The sequence below is a fragment of the Platalea leucorodia genome (genome assembly GCF_965183815.1).
Source record: "Platalea leucorodia genome assembly, chromosome: 7".
Lineage (NCBI taxonomy): Eukaryota > Metazoa > Chordata > Aves > Pelecaniformes > Threskiornithidae > Platalea > Platalea leucorodia.
Genome location: NC_138829.1, coordinates 44,806,872 through 44,822,546, shown reverse-complemented (window position 1 = coordinate 44,822,546; position 15,675 = coordinate 44,806,872). Strand labels below are relative to the sequence as shown.

At 62.2% G+C, this 15,675-nt stretch overlaps 1 protein-coding gene across 4 annotated transcripts in view; it reads right to left on the bottom strand.

Moving 5' to 3' along the window:
* The window catches only part of DGKZ (diacylglycerol kinase zeta), a gene marked incomplete at its 5' end in the record, with an annotated part of 46,164 nt that extends 30,913 nt beyond the window's left edge, over positions 1-15,251 (bottom strand). For 2 of the 4 annotated variants that reach the window (XM_082318797.1, XM_082318798.1), the window contains one exon: positions 1,851-1,926. Coding sequence is in view for 2 of the 4 variants with exons in the window: in XM_082318799.1 (XP_082174925.1) it covers positions 13,698-13,885 (188 nt within the window). Of the gene's footprint in view, positions 1-1,850; positions 1,927-6,251; positions 6,351-13,697; positions 13,886-15,070 lie in introns of those variants that run through there. The other 2 variants (XM_082318800.1, XM_082318799.1) reach the window with 2 other exon arrangements.
* Positions 15,252-15,675: the final 424 nt, after the last annotated feature.

The window sequence follows — 15,675 nt, the reverse complement described above, 5'->3', positions numbered from 1 at the left end:
TTCTGGTGGCAGCTCCATCCCGCCTCTCCCCAAGCTCTGCACGACCCCCTGGTGCCACCTCCCCTTCACTGCCTTCTCAGGGCGAACCTGAGATGTGCTTTAAGGCACATCTGCCAGACTAGCTCAGACCCTCCACTTACGCTTCATAAAGTCAGGAGTTTCCCAGCCCTAAGGCTCTGAGTAATGTTCCCATTACAACAATGTGATTTCCTACCCAAAATCCATGGAAGACAGTGTTTTGTCTTAATTTAAACCAAAGCCATCTCCTTGGAGGCTCCTGGGCTGACTCTGGGTGTTCATATCCCTTGACAACTTTCCACCATCATAACATTATGAAGTTTATTTGCCACTACAGTAAATAGTCTGCCTCCTGGTTATCAAGAAACCTGACAGCCCTGATTTAAACAATCTGTCGCTGCATTTGGCTGGGGAGCCAAATGGCAAGACTGACAGCCTCGGGCAGCAAATTAACCCGGGATGAAATGCAGAGGGTGAGCCACCACCATCAGCATGCCATGGCTGAGGCAGAGCAGGGGTCTGGGGAGAGGCCGGCTATGCAGTTTCTATTTTGGTCGCCTCAGCAGGACCGGCGACACAGGCTGGGAAGGACTTTGAGAGTTTCTTCTCTCTCTCTGAGCTCCCTTTGCAGAAGAACATGCATGAAGCAAAGCGGTGGGGGGCTCAGCAGGGTGCCCCAGCGGTTTGCGTGCCCAGCCCATGGTTTCTTTAGCAGATTCCCACTGTCCTGCCCAGGGCTGGTCCCCTCCTTTGATAAGCACGGCTCCGTGCCTCCTACACAGGAGGGACGCGAGGGACATGCTATTTAAAGGGAGGCCGGTCCCACAGCCCAGCTGTCTGATCCAAACTCCCTGAGCAGCCCCAGAGTTTTCTCCCAGCTCGCGGGAACGGCATCCCGGCGTGGGGGTGACATCCTGGGCAAGGCAACGTGCAGCATCTGCCCAGGGCAGCAGCCCCAGGGAGGGGGCGGTGAACCCAGTGTAAAGATAAAGCTGCAGTGTGGCAGATGCAGAGCACAGGCAGCATTCCCAGGGCTAGGAAGTCTTTGGACCTCCCAAAGGCATGCAAAGACTCAAAGCAAAGCCAAGAGAGCCTCAGGCGCTCAGCTACAGGCACTGATAACAGAGAGATGGGAGCTGCATGCCTCCCTCCAGCCCACGGCAGGGATCGGAAGGGCATCCCTCCGCTTCCAGCAGAAGCACAGTGCCTCACTGCCACCAGGGGAGATGCCAGGAGTCCACAAGTCTGTCCTGCTTCCCTAAACTATCCCAGGGCAAAGCGGCTGGGGACCAGGGGTCCCAGTGAGGCATAGGCTAGCTCCCCACGCCACTCTCCTCTGCCACATGCAGATTTCCCACTGCCATCCTCATGCCACACGGGCTGGCAGGATGCAGCCAGTGCTGCAACAGGCAGTGGACTGGGCGGCGGGAAACGCACCTCTGGCAGGGAAAACCCCTGCCCTACTTCCAAAGGGGAAACAACAGCCAGGTGCCACCAAGTGCCACAGTGGCTGCGTTTCGCAGAGCCCCTGCCTCAGCCCCAGGGACTGCTCGTAGCCCCATGGGCTCACTCCAGCCTCCAGCAGCAAACACTGCTCAGCAGGAGCAAGGTTGAGGGTCTCGGGGATGACTCTGGGGACTGCTCCCCCCTGCCTTTCCCGAGCAGGATGGGACCCGGTACCTGCTCAGACCACACTCACGAACTAAGGGCTGGCTCCCCCGGCCCCCTCCCATCCCCCACCCAGCACAAACAAAAGCAGCAAAACGTGGGGGACGAGGAGGAAGAGGAGGAGGAGGAGAGAAGGGGTGAGTGTGGGGGAAAGCCCCTGTGACCTGATCCGGAGCGGCGCGGGGTCCCTGCAGGTGCCGAGCGGGTGGCGGTGGCCGCGCAGCAGCGGCGGGCCAACCCTCCCCGACCAAGTCCTAGTTTGGAGAGCGAGCGCTCGGCTTCTCCCTCCGCCTCCTCCCCACGCTGCAAACCCTGACAGCGCGTTAAAATAACCAACTGCACTTCCTCCGCCAGCAGCCCCGAGGCCGGCTCACCCCCGGCCCCAGGCGCATGCACCAGAGGGGGCCCAGAAAGAGAGGGGTCCCCCCCCACAGCACCCAGCCGCCCCCCAGCACCCAACTAAAACTAGGCGATGCCACCGCTTCCCTCGGAGCGGCAAGAGGAGGATAAGGGGAGGAACCCGCCGAGGAGGCGATTCTCTCCCGCCTCCTTGGGACCTCGATAAAGATAAAGGGGTTTGCACGGCTGATGAGAGCCAAGCTGCCTGCCACGGAGAGCCTGTGCCCACGCCCAGGGGTAACTTGCTCCCAAGTTACGGCCAGCGTCTGGTCCAGGCTGGCTACACAGACATCTCAGGAGCTTTTTACCCCCGCCTTGTTGCTGCAAACCCCCTGTGGGACCTCTCGCAGCCAGGCTGGGGACTTCCCCGTCACGCCTCACCGCTACCCCAGGTCCCCCAGCTGCCCCCAGGGAGCTGCTCCCAGCCAAACGCAACCCAGCTCCCTCCTGGGGCCATGAAACCCATCGCCACTTCGGCCTTCGCAGAGAGGGGGGACACGCCGAAGGCCAGCTGGCTCCACGATGAGCGAGCAAGGGGTGAGTCACCGGCTGCTGTTATTTTGGTCATTAACCCAGCCATGGGAGCCGATAGCCACACATGCGGCCGTAGTGAGTCAGCGTGAGCGGCTGCAGCTGGGACCTCGTCCTTTCACACCCTGCCTCCTCCTGCCTGTCCCTTCCCCTTGCCTACATGTCACGGCTAAAATTAGACAGGGAGCTCTTCTCCTCTGTGTGTAGGAGTGTGCGTGCGTGTGTGCATTTGGACTGTGCCCAGTGTCCTCGGGGCCTGAGAGAGACTACAGCAAAACGATCATAACAAAACATCAGGGGAGGCCGCTGCCAGCATGGCGAAGGCGGCCAGCTGCCTTCCCTGATGGGTATCTATCTTGAAAGCGGTTCACAGGAAACCATTAACCAGAGGGGAGCCAAGCCCGAAGGCTGAGCTACCACCACCGTTGCTGTCTCTGTCACAGCAGAAGGAGCGAGTGGCCTTTGCAAAGCAGCAGGAGCCGGGGGTGGGTGAGGACACGTGAGCAAACCTCTCCGCCACCAAAGCTGCTGTGGGGATTGCGTTCGGCCGTTTTCTCACAGTGCCAGCGAGAAGGGAAGCTGTAGATGCCCGGGGCAGGCAGGAGGAGATGCTCACCCCTGCTTAGCTCTCTCTCCTCTCAAACCTGGCAGCTGCTGAAGGATGGAGGGCTCTGCCCCTTTCCCTACACAGGGTACTTGTCTTTCAGACTTCCCTTCCCAGTGCCAGAAAAGGGCCAGCTGCCACTAGCAGCCGAGCAGGTCCCCGTGTCCTCGCAGACCCAGGACAGCAGCGGTGCCAGCTGTGAGCACGGGAGCAGGAGGCCTGCGGAGGAAAGGCTGCGGAAGGTCCCCCCGAACAGTCCCCGGTCCATCATTATTAAGACCCGCTTAGTGGGACCGGCAGGATGTTTTCCTGGTGTATTCATCAAAGAGGAAATTAAAATCGTGCAATAACTAGCTGCCCATCCAGAGCAAAGAAGCCCAGTAAGAGACATGTGCAGTTCCTCCCCAGTCCCTCCTCCAGCCAAGGGAGCCCCATGCCCTCCCTGCTCTCCCAGTCCCCCGTGGTCTAGGCACAGCAGAGACCCCGCTGACACCTCCTGCTGCTCCTCACCCCCCGCCACAGCAGGATGCAGACTTGCAAATGGAAACAGCCTGGAGGGGTGCCCAGGGCGAATTCTAGCTTGCCCCCAAATCCCTTCCGAGTCAAGCAGACCAGCAAGAGACCAAGTCACTGGTTGTCTAAGTCCCTTTCCCTGGAGGCAGCGGGAGCAGGAAGCCCAAGAGCCCTCTCCTCAAGCCAGGCAGGCAAACCTTCCTGCTGCCGTTCTCCTCCTTCCCCCCGTGACTTACTAAGCCCTCACCCTGCAAACACGCACACAGGCGAATGGGTGGCAAGGGAAGACATTTGGCTCCCCATGCTGATGTCACAGGTTTCAGTCTGCTGTGTTCAAGCAGAAACCACTGCTCCGAGCCGAGAGGCTCCCAGCCCCACGCAGCCCTAAGCAAGACTTTCCAAGAGAGGAGATCCTGGTCCCACGCACCTGAAACCACACCGCAAGTGGCAGCCCCTGCAGGTGTCTGCAAGGGGGGGACTGCTCAGCATCCCTGAGAAACCCAGTCCCCAGTGATCTCCCCCACCCCCCCCACCCCCCTGCAAACTCTGAGGCTAAGACAGGAAAGACACCTCCTACTTCTGCGTCCCAAGCCTTCATCGTGACCCCGTGACTAAGCAAAGCACATGCCAGCTTGCCACCCAAAAGGCATTTGTTGGTTTAACTGTGACCCTGATACTGATATCAAGTCTAATCTTTGGTTTCACTTCTTCACCTCATGGCAGCAAGCTACCAAGTCTTTTTCTCCCCCACCTCACGTCAAAATTAAAGTAACTCCTTTTAGCAATGTTAAACCTATCACTTCTTGGTTTTGCTAAATGTCAGCTTGTCCCTCTGCTACAAACGGGAAGGCAGGAGAAGTTGATTTTTTTTTTCTCCTCCACCCTTTTTGTTCTAAATGCCCTCAGCATGTCTGCTCTTACGTGCTTCCTTTTCTTCTCTCATCCCAACATCCCCACATCTGCCAGCCTCTGCAGCCTCACCGATGGGCTCTTTTCTCCTGCCTTCCTTTGGAGAGGAGATCCCAGGGGAAGAGGCACTGCCAGTGCAGAGAGTAGACCACTCTTCCCCTCCCCAGCGTGGGCTAGCACTTCACCACACACTGGTAGCCCAGGGCTGTCTCACTCTGCTCCCCCTCCCACAGGGTGACGCCGGGTGCTCCGGAGACCACTGGAGCTGGGGGAGCAAGCCAGGCTCCAGGTGCAGAGGTTGGGCGGTGCTGTTGCGCGGCTCCGAGTGCTACCAGGACACACAAGCCTGTGCAGCGGCGAGCTGGTTCGCAGCTGCCTTGGCTGGAGGTTTGCTTCTGAGCATCAGCCAGCCTGTGGCAGGGGCTGATCAGTTTAAGCCAGCAAGCTCACCAGCCACTTCGCCCACGGCAGCGCAAAAAAAGCTCCACGCAGACGCTTTGCAAAGCCCTCCCTTGCAGAGGAGAGGAAAGCAAAACCAGGAACAAGGAGGCAAGGCCAGCGACCCTGCAGAGGGGACATGCTGCAACACCCAGCTGAAGCAAGCCCCGGGGAAAGGGCCAGAGCTGCACAGCAGAGTGCCGAAGAGCTTCAAAGAGCGACCGTGCCCTCTGGTGTTCAACCCACGGCACTTTGGGCCTCTCCAAACCCCATCCACCTCCCCTCTGCGGAGCACTAACCAGCCACGCTGCCTCTTGCCCCTAACACCTCCAACCATGGGACTCCCAAACAGCACTGGGACACAAGACTTTCATGTCTACAAGGTCAGGCAAGCTGGAAACCGAGCGGGAAATTCAGAAAGGCCCGAGATGCCATGCAGACAGGGTGATACCCAGAGAAACCATTTAGCAGAAACCAGGAAGCAGCAGTCCTCAGTGGGGGTCTTCCACCGCGGCACTCCTGCGTGGCACTCACACAAGCAGAGCCAAATCCTGACCCGGCTGATGTGCTGCTCCACAAAGACCATGGCATAGGTAGCCCGGGAACGCGGCCTGGGACTTGTCCCTACCTCCACATCTCCTCGGGAGCACTCATGAGCCCCCAACACCATGGCCAGCCTAGATATTGGCTCCCACACAGCAACTACATCTCAGCAACGTGACTGCCTCCCAGGCTCTGGTTTCCCACCATGTCTGGCAGCCCCAGCCCTACTGAACTTCAGGCTGCTTTGGCCATTTGGCTAAACCACCCTCTCAGCATTGTCAGCTTAGGCCTTCAAAGCGCTCTGCATGCACAGGGTCTAGGTGCTACGGCCCTCATGCCCACAATGGCTAGGACATGGAGGAGGAAGACCTCAACATCCCAAACACCAGCAAAACGGGGGCTGCTGTGTTAGACGATGAAAGTCCAGCAGTGAGCTGCCCTCTAGAACAAGGTTAGTAACACAGGCAGCAGGCAGGCAGCCTGGCTTTTGGCGGCCTTGGTTAGTGCAGGCACAAGAGGGTGACGTGGGGTGAGACGTGGGTGGGAGGGAGGAGAGCTCTTGAGCAGAAATGTTGCGGCAGCTGCTGGGACTGCACAGCCTGTGCAAGCCAATAAAAATACCACATACTTATACACCGCCGGCCGGTGCTTTATCCTCCTGGATCCCCATCGGCCGGGCTGGCTGCCCTGGAGACAAGGGAAGACACCTTTGTGGGGCAGATGGAGTCTAGGGACACAAAGAGAGTGGTCAGCAAGTCCTCCCCATAAACGCACCTGGCCGCCCAGCACACAGCACCGTCCTTCCCCTCCATGGCTTTGCTGCCCCGGTGCCATCCCTCTACCCGGCATGCTCTCCCCACAGCCTTGGCGTTTGCAGACCCCAGGGGCCCCAATGGCACCTGCGCCACTGCCCCTGCTGTCAGCCGTGGAGGTCAACACAGGCAACATGCCCATGGAGCTGAGGTCAGCAAGGCCATTTCTCCCTTTGGAGCCAGTCAGCGAAGCATCACACTCTGGCTTCTGGGATACTAACCCAGCCCAGTCCAGAGTCATTTCCAGACCGACCCAGCCGGCTGCAGGAGCCTAAGGGTGCCCAGGCCCTGCACCTCCATGGTGTGCATGGCTCAGGGACCGGGGCCAGGCTGGCACAGAGAGGGAGCCCTGCTTCCCTCCCTCCTCCCCTGCACCAGCCTGGCTCCTGGCAGCCTTCACCTTGACCGCTGGGTCTGGGCATGGATTTGAATTTCAAACAAATCATGAAAGCACTCGCCAAGCCTTGCATGGAGGATCATTGTTTGGGCAGGGCAGGGCAGCTCGCCTGCTCCCAACCTGCCAGTCCCTGCGGACGGGCACCAAGCCCTGGGAGCCCCAACCCACCACCAGCCAAGGGCCAGGGAGCAAATCTCTCGGTGACCCAGTGCAGAGGGGGAGCACCTTTCTTTGGACCCCTCCAACACCCACCCCCACCACATCTGCTTCCTCCATCGTTCAAACGACAAGAAAACTCGTGGGCGGGTAACGCCGCTGTTCGAGCCCAGGAGGGGGGTCCTCGCCAGCAGCCTCTGCCGGAGCGTCTCCTGGCCCCAGACCAACCCATAGCCCAGCAGGGAGCCAGGCTGGGGAGGGGGGTGCCTCTGACTGTGCACCCTGGCAGCTTCCACAGGACAGGAGCCCCGCTGCCTCTTAATCCTGCCATCTGCCAGCCTCCAACGGGTGCAAAATCCCTGCAGAAAACATCCCCCACCACCACATGTCAGCAGCAGCAGCTGCTGGGTGCTTGCTGCCAGAGTGCCCCACGCCATGTCCCCTTGTGTGGTGACCTCGGGCTTGGGCGGTAAGAGGCTTAGCACTGGATCCAAGCAGCTCCTGGCCAGGGCGGCAAGGCAGGACGAGATACAGATAATCTGATTGAGGGAACTTTCACACGGAGGGGCCAGCACGTGGCCAACTGCACGGCCCCCTGCTCCCTCTCCGGGCTGGCTACAGGCTCTGCCTGGATGCCGGGAGCTGGGGAGGAGGCTCTGAGCTGTCTTAGGTACTTCTGCCCCATGACTCTCCATCCTCATCCCGCCGGTGAGCCCTGCCCCGGAGAGGAGGTGGGACCCCCCCAGCCAGGGGGGAGCAGGCAGGAAGGAGTCCCCCTGCTCCGGCTCCGCACCTGGGCTGCCAACGGTAAGCGAGGGACGGGCTGTTCCGGCACCCACGTTTCCTGTGGGAGCCGAGCTGCGCCAAAATGAGGGGAAAACCCTCTGCAACGAGCCTCTTCGTTAGCTCCCCTGACTTCCTGGGACAGCCAGCCAGCAGGGCCACGTGACTTTCTGCAAAGCCACAGCGTGTTTCGGAGCAAGGCTGCTCCCGCCCCGCATAGAGCCGAGCTGCAGCTGGCGAGGAGGGGAAGGGAGACGGGGTGAGTGGAGCCAGGGAAGGGGTGAACATTGAGCTTTTCCCTGCTGGTCCGGGGTGGGATGTTCACGCCTCTCTGGCTGGGAGCCCTGCCATGAGGCTGGGACCAGGCTGTGGTGCAGCCAGAGCCTGCCACGAGCCGGCATCCTGCGGTGATGTCAGGGGAGCGGCAGCAGCAGCTCAGCCATGCCCGCCGGCAGCAGCCCGCAAGGCACGCCGAAGGCATCTCCCACTGACTCGGGGCACACGGAGGACAAGAGCGGCAGCCGAAGGTGGGACTGCCTCTGGCCAGACCTCTGTCTGCCCCCAGAGAGGGGCTTCCCACACCAGTGCCACGTACGCACTGTCCTGCACCCGCATCTTGGGCGGCATCCCCCAGTCCCCCAGAGACAGGTCGCCAGCTCCCACCCAGCTCCTCTGAGACAGGGGATGCTTAGCTCATTTCCCCAGGCCCTGAACCACTGGGGCCGTAAGATGGGCAAAGCTTGGGCAGGCTGTTCCCAGGCGCAGGAGGAACAGCTGCAGGTAGAAACTGGAATTGGCAGCCTAACCCAGACAGCACAACCTGCCCGGCAGGCAGAGCTGAGGCAGGAGGCCCATTAACTCCTACTGTCTGGGACGGCAGGGACTGGGAAGAAGTCCTCTCAGTTAGTCCCTGGTGCCATGAGGACGTTTCCCCTGGGGGCAGAGCTCAGGCTTAACTACAAAGTTAACACCCCCAGGCATCAACCCCTAAACCACAGGCAGTAGGGGAACAGGGCTAGGTCCCTGTGCATGGACCGAAGGACTCCATCCCCCCAGGCACTGGCCGGGCCAGTGCAGTCTCATCGCTTGCCTTGGCAGAGCTTCACCCTCCACCCAACGTCCTGATGGGGAGGAGAAGAAAGCCTCCAAGCTCCCAAAGAAAGACTGCAGCTGCTGCCGGGCCTGCAAGTTGCAACAGAAACACGGGGTATTACTTTTGTAATACTGGAGAGCTGGCCCGGGGAAAGTTCCCGGCCTCGGGATCGCAAGGACAGAAGCACTTATTCCGTCAGAGCCTGGTGCCAGCTCAAGAACCAGCAGGACAGGTTTCCCCTATTTCCACGCCTTGTCCATGTCCCCGAGTACGTCCTGCACCAGAGTCCCTACCTCTAAAAGTCTCCGGCAGAAGCAATTCACCTCCTACCAGTCCCCGTCTCTTCCAGGAAGGATGGTTTATGGGCCCAAGGGTCAAGGAGCCCAAGCCTCAGCCTGCAGCCCTAGCTCTGCTCCTGAGCTCAGCATCTCAAAGTCAGTACCCGCTTACGGGAGCCAGCAAGCAAGTGAACATGTGGCTGAAAGCTAACTCAGGAGCTTCAGCTCAGGGAGTCACCTGGGAAAAAGAAACCAGAGCTCCACCGAGAGCAGAACTGGAAGTTATATTTAGAGGCTTTGCCAAGTCTCTGGGGAGACTGTCTGCTCCCCAGGCATGACACCACGATGAGAGAAGGAAATCCTACACTGCACCCCCCACCGCCTGCCGGAGCTCAGGTTGCCTTCCACGAGAGCATCCCCCCCATCCCAGAGGGCTGGCCGTGCCCTACGAGCATCTGCTCTTAGTCCCCAAGAGGACCCATGCAATCAAACAGTCCCCAAACTCTCCCCCCTTGCAACATCCGTGGCTCTGCCTCTCCCCTCTCAACACTGTCTCCTTTCAAAGACCTGTGCCCGCTCCCAGTGCCCCTCTACCCTCCGCTGCCCCGTCTCTTCCCATTGTTTTTGTTCAAAGGAGGGAAGAGGTCTGTTGTCCTCCCTCCTCTCAGCCCCTTGAGGAGATTACAGGGTTTCCTGGAAGGGATGCTCCAACTCCTAAGCAGATTAGAGGTCCTGCCACCTTCTCCAGCACGGGTGTACGGTGCCACGGCAGCCCCTGCTCTGATCTCAGGAGGGCAGCGGAGCCGTCGCGGCTGCCCGGGGTTGGAGTGACGAGGCAGGCGGCAGGCAGGGACCGTGTTAGGGAGGGCCCCAGCCTCCGGGAGCAGCTGGGACCCCCGCACTCTGATCCTTCCCTGCCTCATCCCAACAGCCCCACTGGGAAGCTGCATTGGCTGGCAACAGGCACAGCTGCTCAGCATGCCCAGTGTTTTTTTTTTTTTCCCCTGGCAAGATCAAAAGTCCCCGAACTGCCCCACGGGAGGTCAGGCCCGGAGCAGAGAGCACAGAGCAAACACGGCAGCGGGAACAGCTCTCCCGGCACATCCCACCTGCCCTGCAAACAAGCCCAGGTGTCGCTGCAGGGGACAGCTGGGGACGCCCACGGGTGTCGATGGCCCGGGCCCAGCTAATATCACTGTGAGCTGGATGGGGAGCAGGAGGTGGAAGGTTTCAGAGAGAGAGGCATGAAAAAGCTGCACGCATGGAGGAGGAGGAGTATTGCTCAACAGCTAGCTGGCAGCACGGCACATTGTGAAAAAGCCTGTCCCGAGGTAAGCGCTGCTCTCAGCCTGCCAGCATACAGATCGCAAACTTCAGGCTCCTCACCACTGTCTGCCAGGGCGCCTGGGGCTTACCCCACTGCACAGCCCCTCTACCGCACCCGTGCTAGGGGAAAGCAAACCCAAGGCCCCGTGCCCTGGCTGGACCCGCTCACTGGCCAAGGGCCAGCAGGTTTGAGGGGACACGGCGGTACCCCCCCGCACAGCAGGGATGAGGAAGGCTGGGCAACCGTCCCACCAGCACATCTCCCCCAGCTTTCGCATGGGCGTGAGCGTCAAGCTGCAAGAAAGATGGTGACAAGCAACATCCCAGAGAGACGTAGGCGGCTGCTCGGCTCAGTTTCTCGAGTGCCGTTTACCCACACACCATGCCACCCACAGACCTTCCCTGGGGCAATGGCAGGCGCCCCTGGGCTCACGTGCAGGCTCCAGCGCTGGGCCTGCCAAAGGACCACAGCCGAAAACTTGATCCCATGCTCTCTGCAGGGCAACTGCCCACCGACCGTCCTGATGGCAGCTACGCTCCCTGCTTATGCTGCCGCAGCAGACCCGGCTATCACATGTACCTCCTCTGAAGGGGGATGTGCTAAAGACCCTAAAGCCCACAGGGAAGACCCATTTCAGCACGCTGCCTCTCCAGCATGGAGGAAAGCAAGACAGGGGGCTTCGTCCCCAGCACTTGCACTCCCTTCCCAAGTCCCCCCTTGAAAGGGTAAACCATGCTGTTCACTCACAGCACAAGAAATGGGCCACCTAGGAAGGAAATTTAATCCTAACCACCTATTATCTGATCAGCCCCAATCTCTTTATCAGCCCAATTAGAAGAATTACCCATCCATGGCCCGGATGCACGTATTGTACACTTGTCTCCGTCAGCTCTGGAGCCAATTACTCCACCCTCCTGTAAGGCAATTACAAGACACAGAAATAAGCCCGCTTGCAAAACACAGGGGACTAACATACTGCCAGAGGCCAGAGCTCGGGGGCTTGCGCCTCTTTTTCTTCAAATCCCCTCGGGGCTCACCCGCCCTGGGGACAAGGTGAGCTCTCTTGACATTTTGTGGACCCATCACTTGCCTGGCCGTGGCCATGCCTGCCGGCATTGCTGCGGGCAGAGCCCAGCAGCACGTCCTCACCTCGGGAGACCTCTTTCCTCGAAGCCATGGCTCTCCACAGACTGCCAGCGGGCAAGCTCCTGCTCATTGCCTCAGTTTCCTCTAGACCCGCTTCACAGCCACATGAGCTCTGGCTAAAGCCCAGAATCGAAGGGAGTGCAAATTTCCTCAGCAATGACTGTTGGAAAGCATTTGGGGGGTAGGGGCTGGCTGTACTGCTTGCCAAAAGAAAGTGCAGAGAAGCCTTCCCCCGCAGTTCTCTTGGAGGAGGTGGAACTTCATGTCACCCTCAGCTCTGATGCTCAGGTGGGCACGAATTCAGCAGCATGCAGCCAATTATCCTGCACAGCTTCCCGCTGAGCCCATCTCCCACGGGCGTGTGTGGGAGTCCCTTCCTTCCTGGAGGCCTGTGGGAATCTCTCCTCACTCCCCTGCAGCTCCGGGTGCTGCACTCATCACCCCGAGCCAGAGGAAACCGGGTCCACCGTCAGCAGAAGAAGAGTGAGAAGCATCCATGCACCAAACAACCCAACGGGCATTTCCAGCCGTCCCAGTGAGCATGCTGGCCCCCCCCACCTCGTTGCCTCCTGCCCATCCCGCTTTGCCTCCCCCACAGGCGTCCACACTGAAGAAGGTTGTTCACACGTGGAGAACATCCCCTCGGTGTAGGCTCTGATATACTTTGCAGGAACAGCAGCCCGAACCCCTGGGAGCCAGACAGAGATTCCATGCGGTACTGGGGACAGGCCAGAGACTGCCAGGAGCTCCAGCCAGACACTGCCACCAGCTCTGAAACCAGAGCAGAGGAGAGCACTGCTCCATGGTGGGGTGACCTTGCAAGCCCTCCACTCCCAGCTCCAGCTTGGCTGTGGAGGTTGAAATTGGGGCCTTTCCCCCCCATCCAGCACCTGTGACACCACCCAGGAGCACTGCATCGTGCTTCGGCCCCCCCGTACACCAAAAATGCTGACGAGCCGTAGGAAGTTCAGCAGAGGGCTACCAAGATGGTTGGGGGTAGGAGCTATCAGATACAAGGAGAGGCTGAGATAACGGGGGTGGTTCAGCCTGCAGAAGAGAAGGTTAAGGGGGAATATTATTACCACTTTCAGCTACCTGATGGGAGGGTACAGAGAGGACTGAGCCAGAGGCTGCCCAGAGGTGCACAGCGACAACCTGAGAGACAACGGGCATAGGCTGCAACAAGGGAAACGCTGGATAGGTATCGGGGAAAAAAAATCCCCAGAGGCTGAAGCACGGGAGCAGGTGCCCAGGGAGGCTGTGCAGTCTTCACCCTGGTGACCCTCAAAACTCACCATCCGCAGCCTGATCAAATTGGGCCCTGCTTCGAGGCGGCAGGTGGACCCGGTGACCTCCAGAGGTCCCTTCAGACCTCAGTTAATCAATGTTTTTACACACCTCCGGATGGCAGGGGAACCTCTCTGCTTACGCAGGCCGAGAATCCCCCAAATCTCAGGAGGCCAACAGCGAGGCTGCGGGATGCGCAAGGAGCCCGGCTGACTCGGGGGAGGAAGCGAGCGAAGCTGGGATCCCAGCTTCCAGGCAGCACAGGGCCGGCACAGCCATCGCCCCGGCGCGGCAGGGCTGCCGGTCGCGCAGCCGAAGCACGGGATGGGTTTGCGGGGATGGAGGCAGGTGGAAACAAATCCTCCAGAGACGAGGCTCTGGCTTCTCCGGGGAGGAGAGTGGGTGCAGCGAGGGCGATGCTTCCCAACTTCCCACCGCTCGTGTCAAGAGCTCGAAAGGGGGAAAACGCCAACGCATCCCCCTCCATCCCCACACCACGTCCCGCATCCCTCGGCGGCTGCGCCCGGCCGGTTGCTGACTTTATGCGCGGGGTCAGCCCCCTCCGCGGGGCCCGGTGCGCCGGGGTCGGGATGCGGCGGCCGCCGCCCGGCGGCGGGGGGCTCCCCTCGGGCGGAGGCGAGGCAGCGGCCCCGCAGCCTCCCTTCAGGATGCTCCCGCCGCCCGTGGCCAGCCCCTGCCCCGCAGCACCGGCCTCCTCCGGCCACCCCCGCCGCTGCCCGGAGCCCGCCCGGCCGGCGGCGCCCGCCGTCCCGCTGCCGCCCGCCCGCTGCTCACCTGCGCCCGAAGAGCTTGAGGCCGGTGAAGCGCTTGTTGCTGTGCCGGCGGCCCAGCGGAGGCGGCGGCGGCCCCCGCTCGGGCTCGGCGCCGCCCGACGCCCCGGAGGAGGCGGCGGTGGCGGCGGAGGAGGAGGAGGAGGAGGCGGAGGGCGAGCCGCCGGCCGGCGGGGGCCGCGCCGCCTCCATGGCCGGGCTCGGGGCTCGGCGCCGCCGCTACCGCCGCCCCGCGCCAGGGGAGGGGACGGGGGGCGGGCGGGGGGCGGCGCGGCCGGGGCCGCCGCCCCGCCGGTGCCGGCGGGCGGGCAGGAAGTGCGGCCGCGCACCGGCGGCGCCGGAGGCCGCGCCGCGCCGCCAGCGCCCCCTGCCGCCGCCCGGGCTGCGCGGGGAGCGGGGCCGGGGGCGCCCCGCGGCGGCGGCGGCGGCGGCGGCGGCGGCGGCAGCGGGCCCGGCCCCGTGGCCCGGCGCCCGGCGCTGCCGGCTCAGGAAGCGGAGCGCCCGCCCCGCCGCCGCCCCGCGCTCGGGAAGAGGCTCGGCGGCAGAAGCGGAGCCTCCCCCCCGCCTTCTCCTCCTCCGCCTCCCATTGTTCACCGCCGGACGGGGGAGGACGGAGCCAACAGCCCCGCCGCCGCCGCCGCCCTCTCCGGGGACCGGGAGCCACCGCCGGCTTTGCTGCCGGGGCGGGCGCCGTGGCTGCCTGCCCGCCTTTTACCCAGCCCGGCGAGCCGCCCGCCCCGCTTCTCCTCCCTATCTCCCGGGGGACCCCCGGCAGGCTCGGAGGGCAGGGGCTGGCCTGCTCCGCATGGCTGGCACTGCTGGGGCTGCCTTCAGCAAGGAAGCGCTTTCCCCGCCTGGCAGGAGCCATGGGCAGCCCTCTTTTGCATGGGAAATGAGCTGGCCGTGATGGCTACTTTCCCCCGCTCCCCCAGGGGTGCCAAGCCAGGCTGAAAGCCAGGGCTGCAGGGGCTGCCCAGGCAGGGTCCCCGCTGCCAGCCCGGCGTGGCCGCAGGTGCTGACCCGTAACCCCCTCCCTCGGGGCAGGTCCCACTCATCACCTCTGGCACCAAGCGTTCCCAGGAGGGAACCAGCTGCAGGAGGAACTCTACAGCGCAGGCAAAGCCCCGCTGACCCCGTGCACTCGCAGGCTCGGCGTCGAGAGCGCCCGTGCGGCACTCCAACATCCCCGCCGGGGAGGTTGTGCTGCGCAACACCGGCACTGGCATGGGGAGAAGAGGAGGGGATTGCTGGTGAGGCACCGGGAAAGCACGGGAAGCCTTTCCCCCACCCCCCGAAGCGTGGGCTGTCAGCACCAGCCACAGCACCTCGGCCCACCGAGGGCAAGAGGAAGGCGGCAGAGCCCGGCTCGGCAGGTACCTTGTATCTACGTCCCCCGGAGGGCTCTGGGGAACATCCCAGGAGCGATGCCGCCACATCTGCCGCAGCACGAGCTGATGCGCTCAGCCGGCCCGGGGTTCACTCTCGCTCTTCCTCCCCCGGCGGCCGCTTTCCGGAGTCATCCTGAGGGCAGGTCCCTGGCAGTGCTCCGCCGCCCGGCCACCCGCCCAGGGCCCCGGCTTTGTTTGCACCCTCCACCTGGTTCCTCTCTGCACTTCCTGGAAGTGCGAGGGCGGCTGTCATCGCAGCGGGCTGCGCCGCACTCTTCCCCAGCAGCCCACGGCGTGGGGCCACCTCCCCTGCCAGGCCCTCTCCGGAGAAGCCTCGTGTGCGCCCTCGGCAAGCAGGAGCACGCCCTGGCGCGCTGGGCTGTGCGCCGAGGAGCCTCACCTCCCTTGCCAGGCGGCTCTTCAAAAGCCCCCCGGGCTCAAGACAGCCCCCTCTCCCAAAGCTGCCCCAGCACCACTGTGCACACGGGGCCATGGCAGCGGGGTTGTCCTCCTGTAGCCCACCCTGTGCCATATGCATCCTTACCCACATGGTACTGCAGCACTTGCAACCCCCCAGCTGTATGCGTCCCCCCT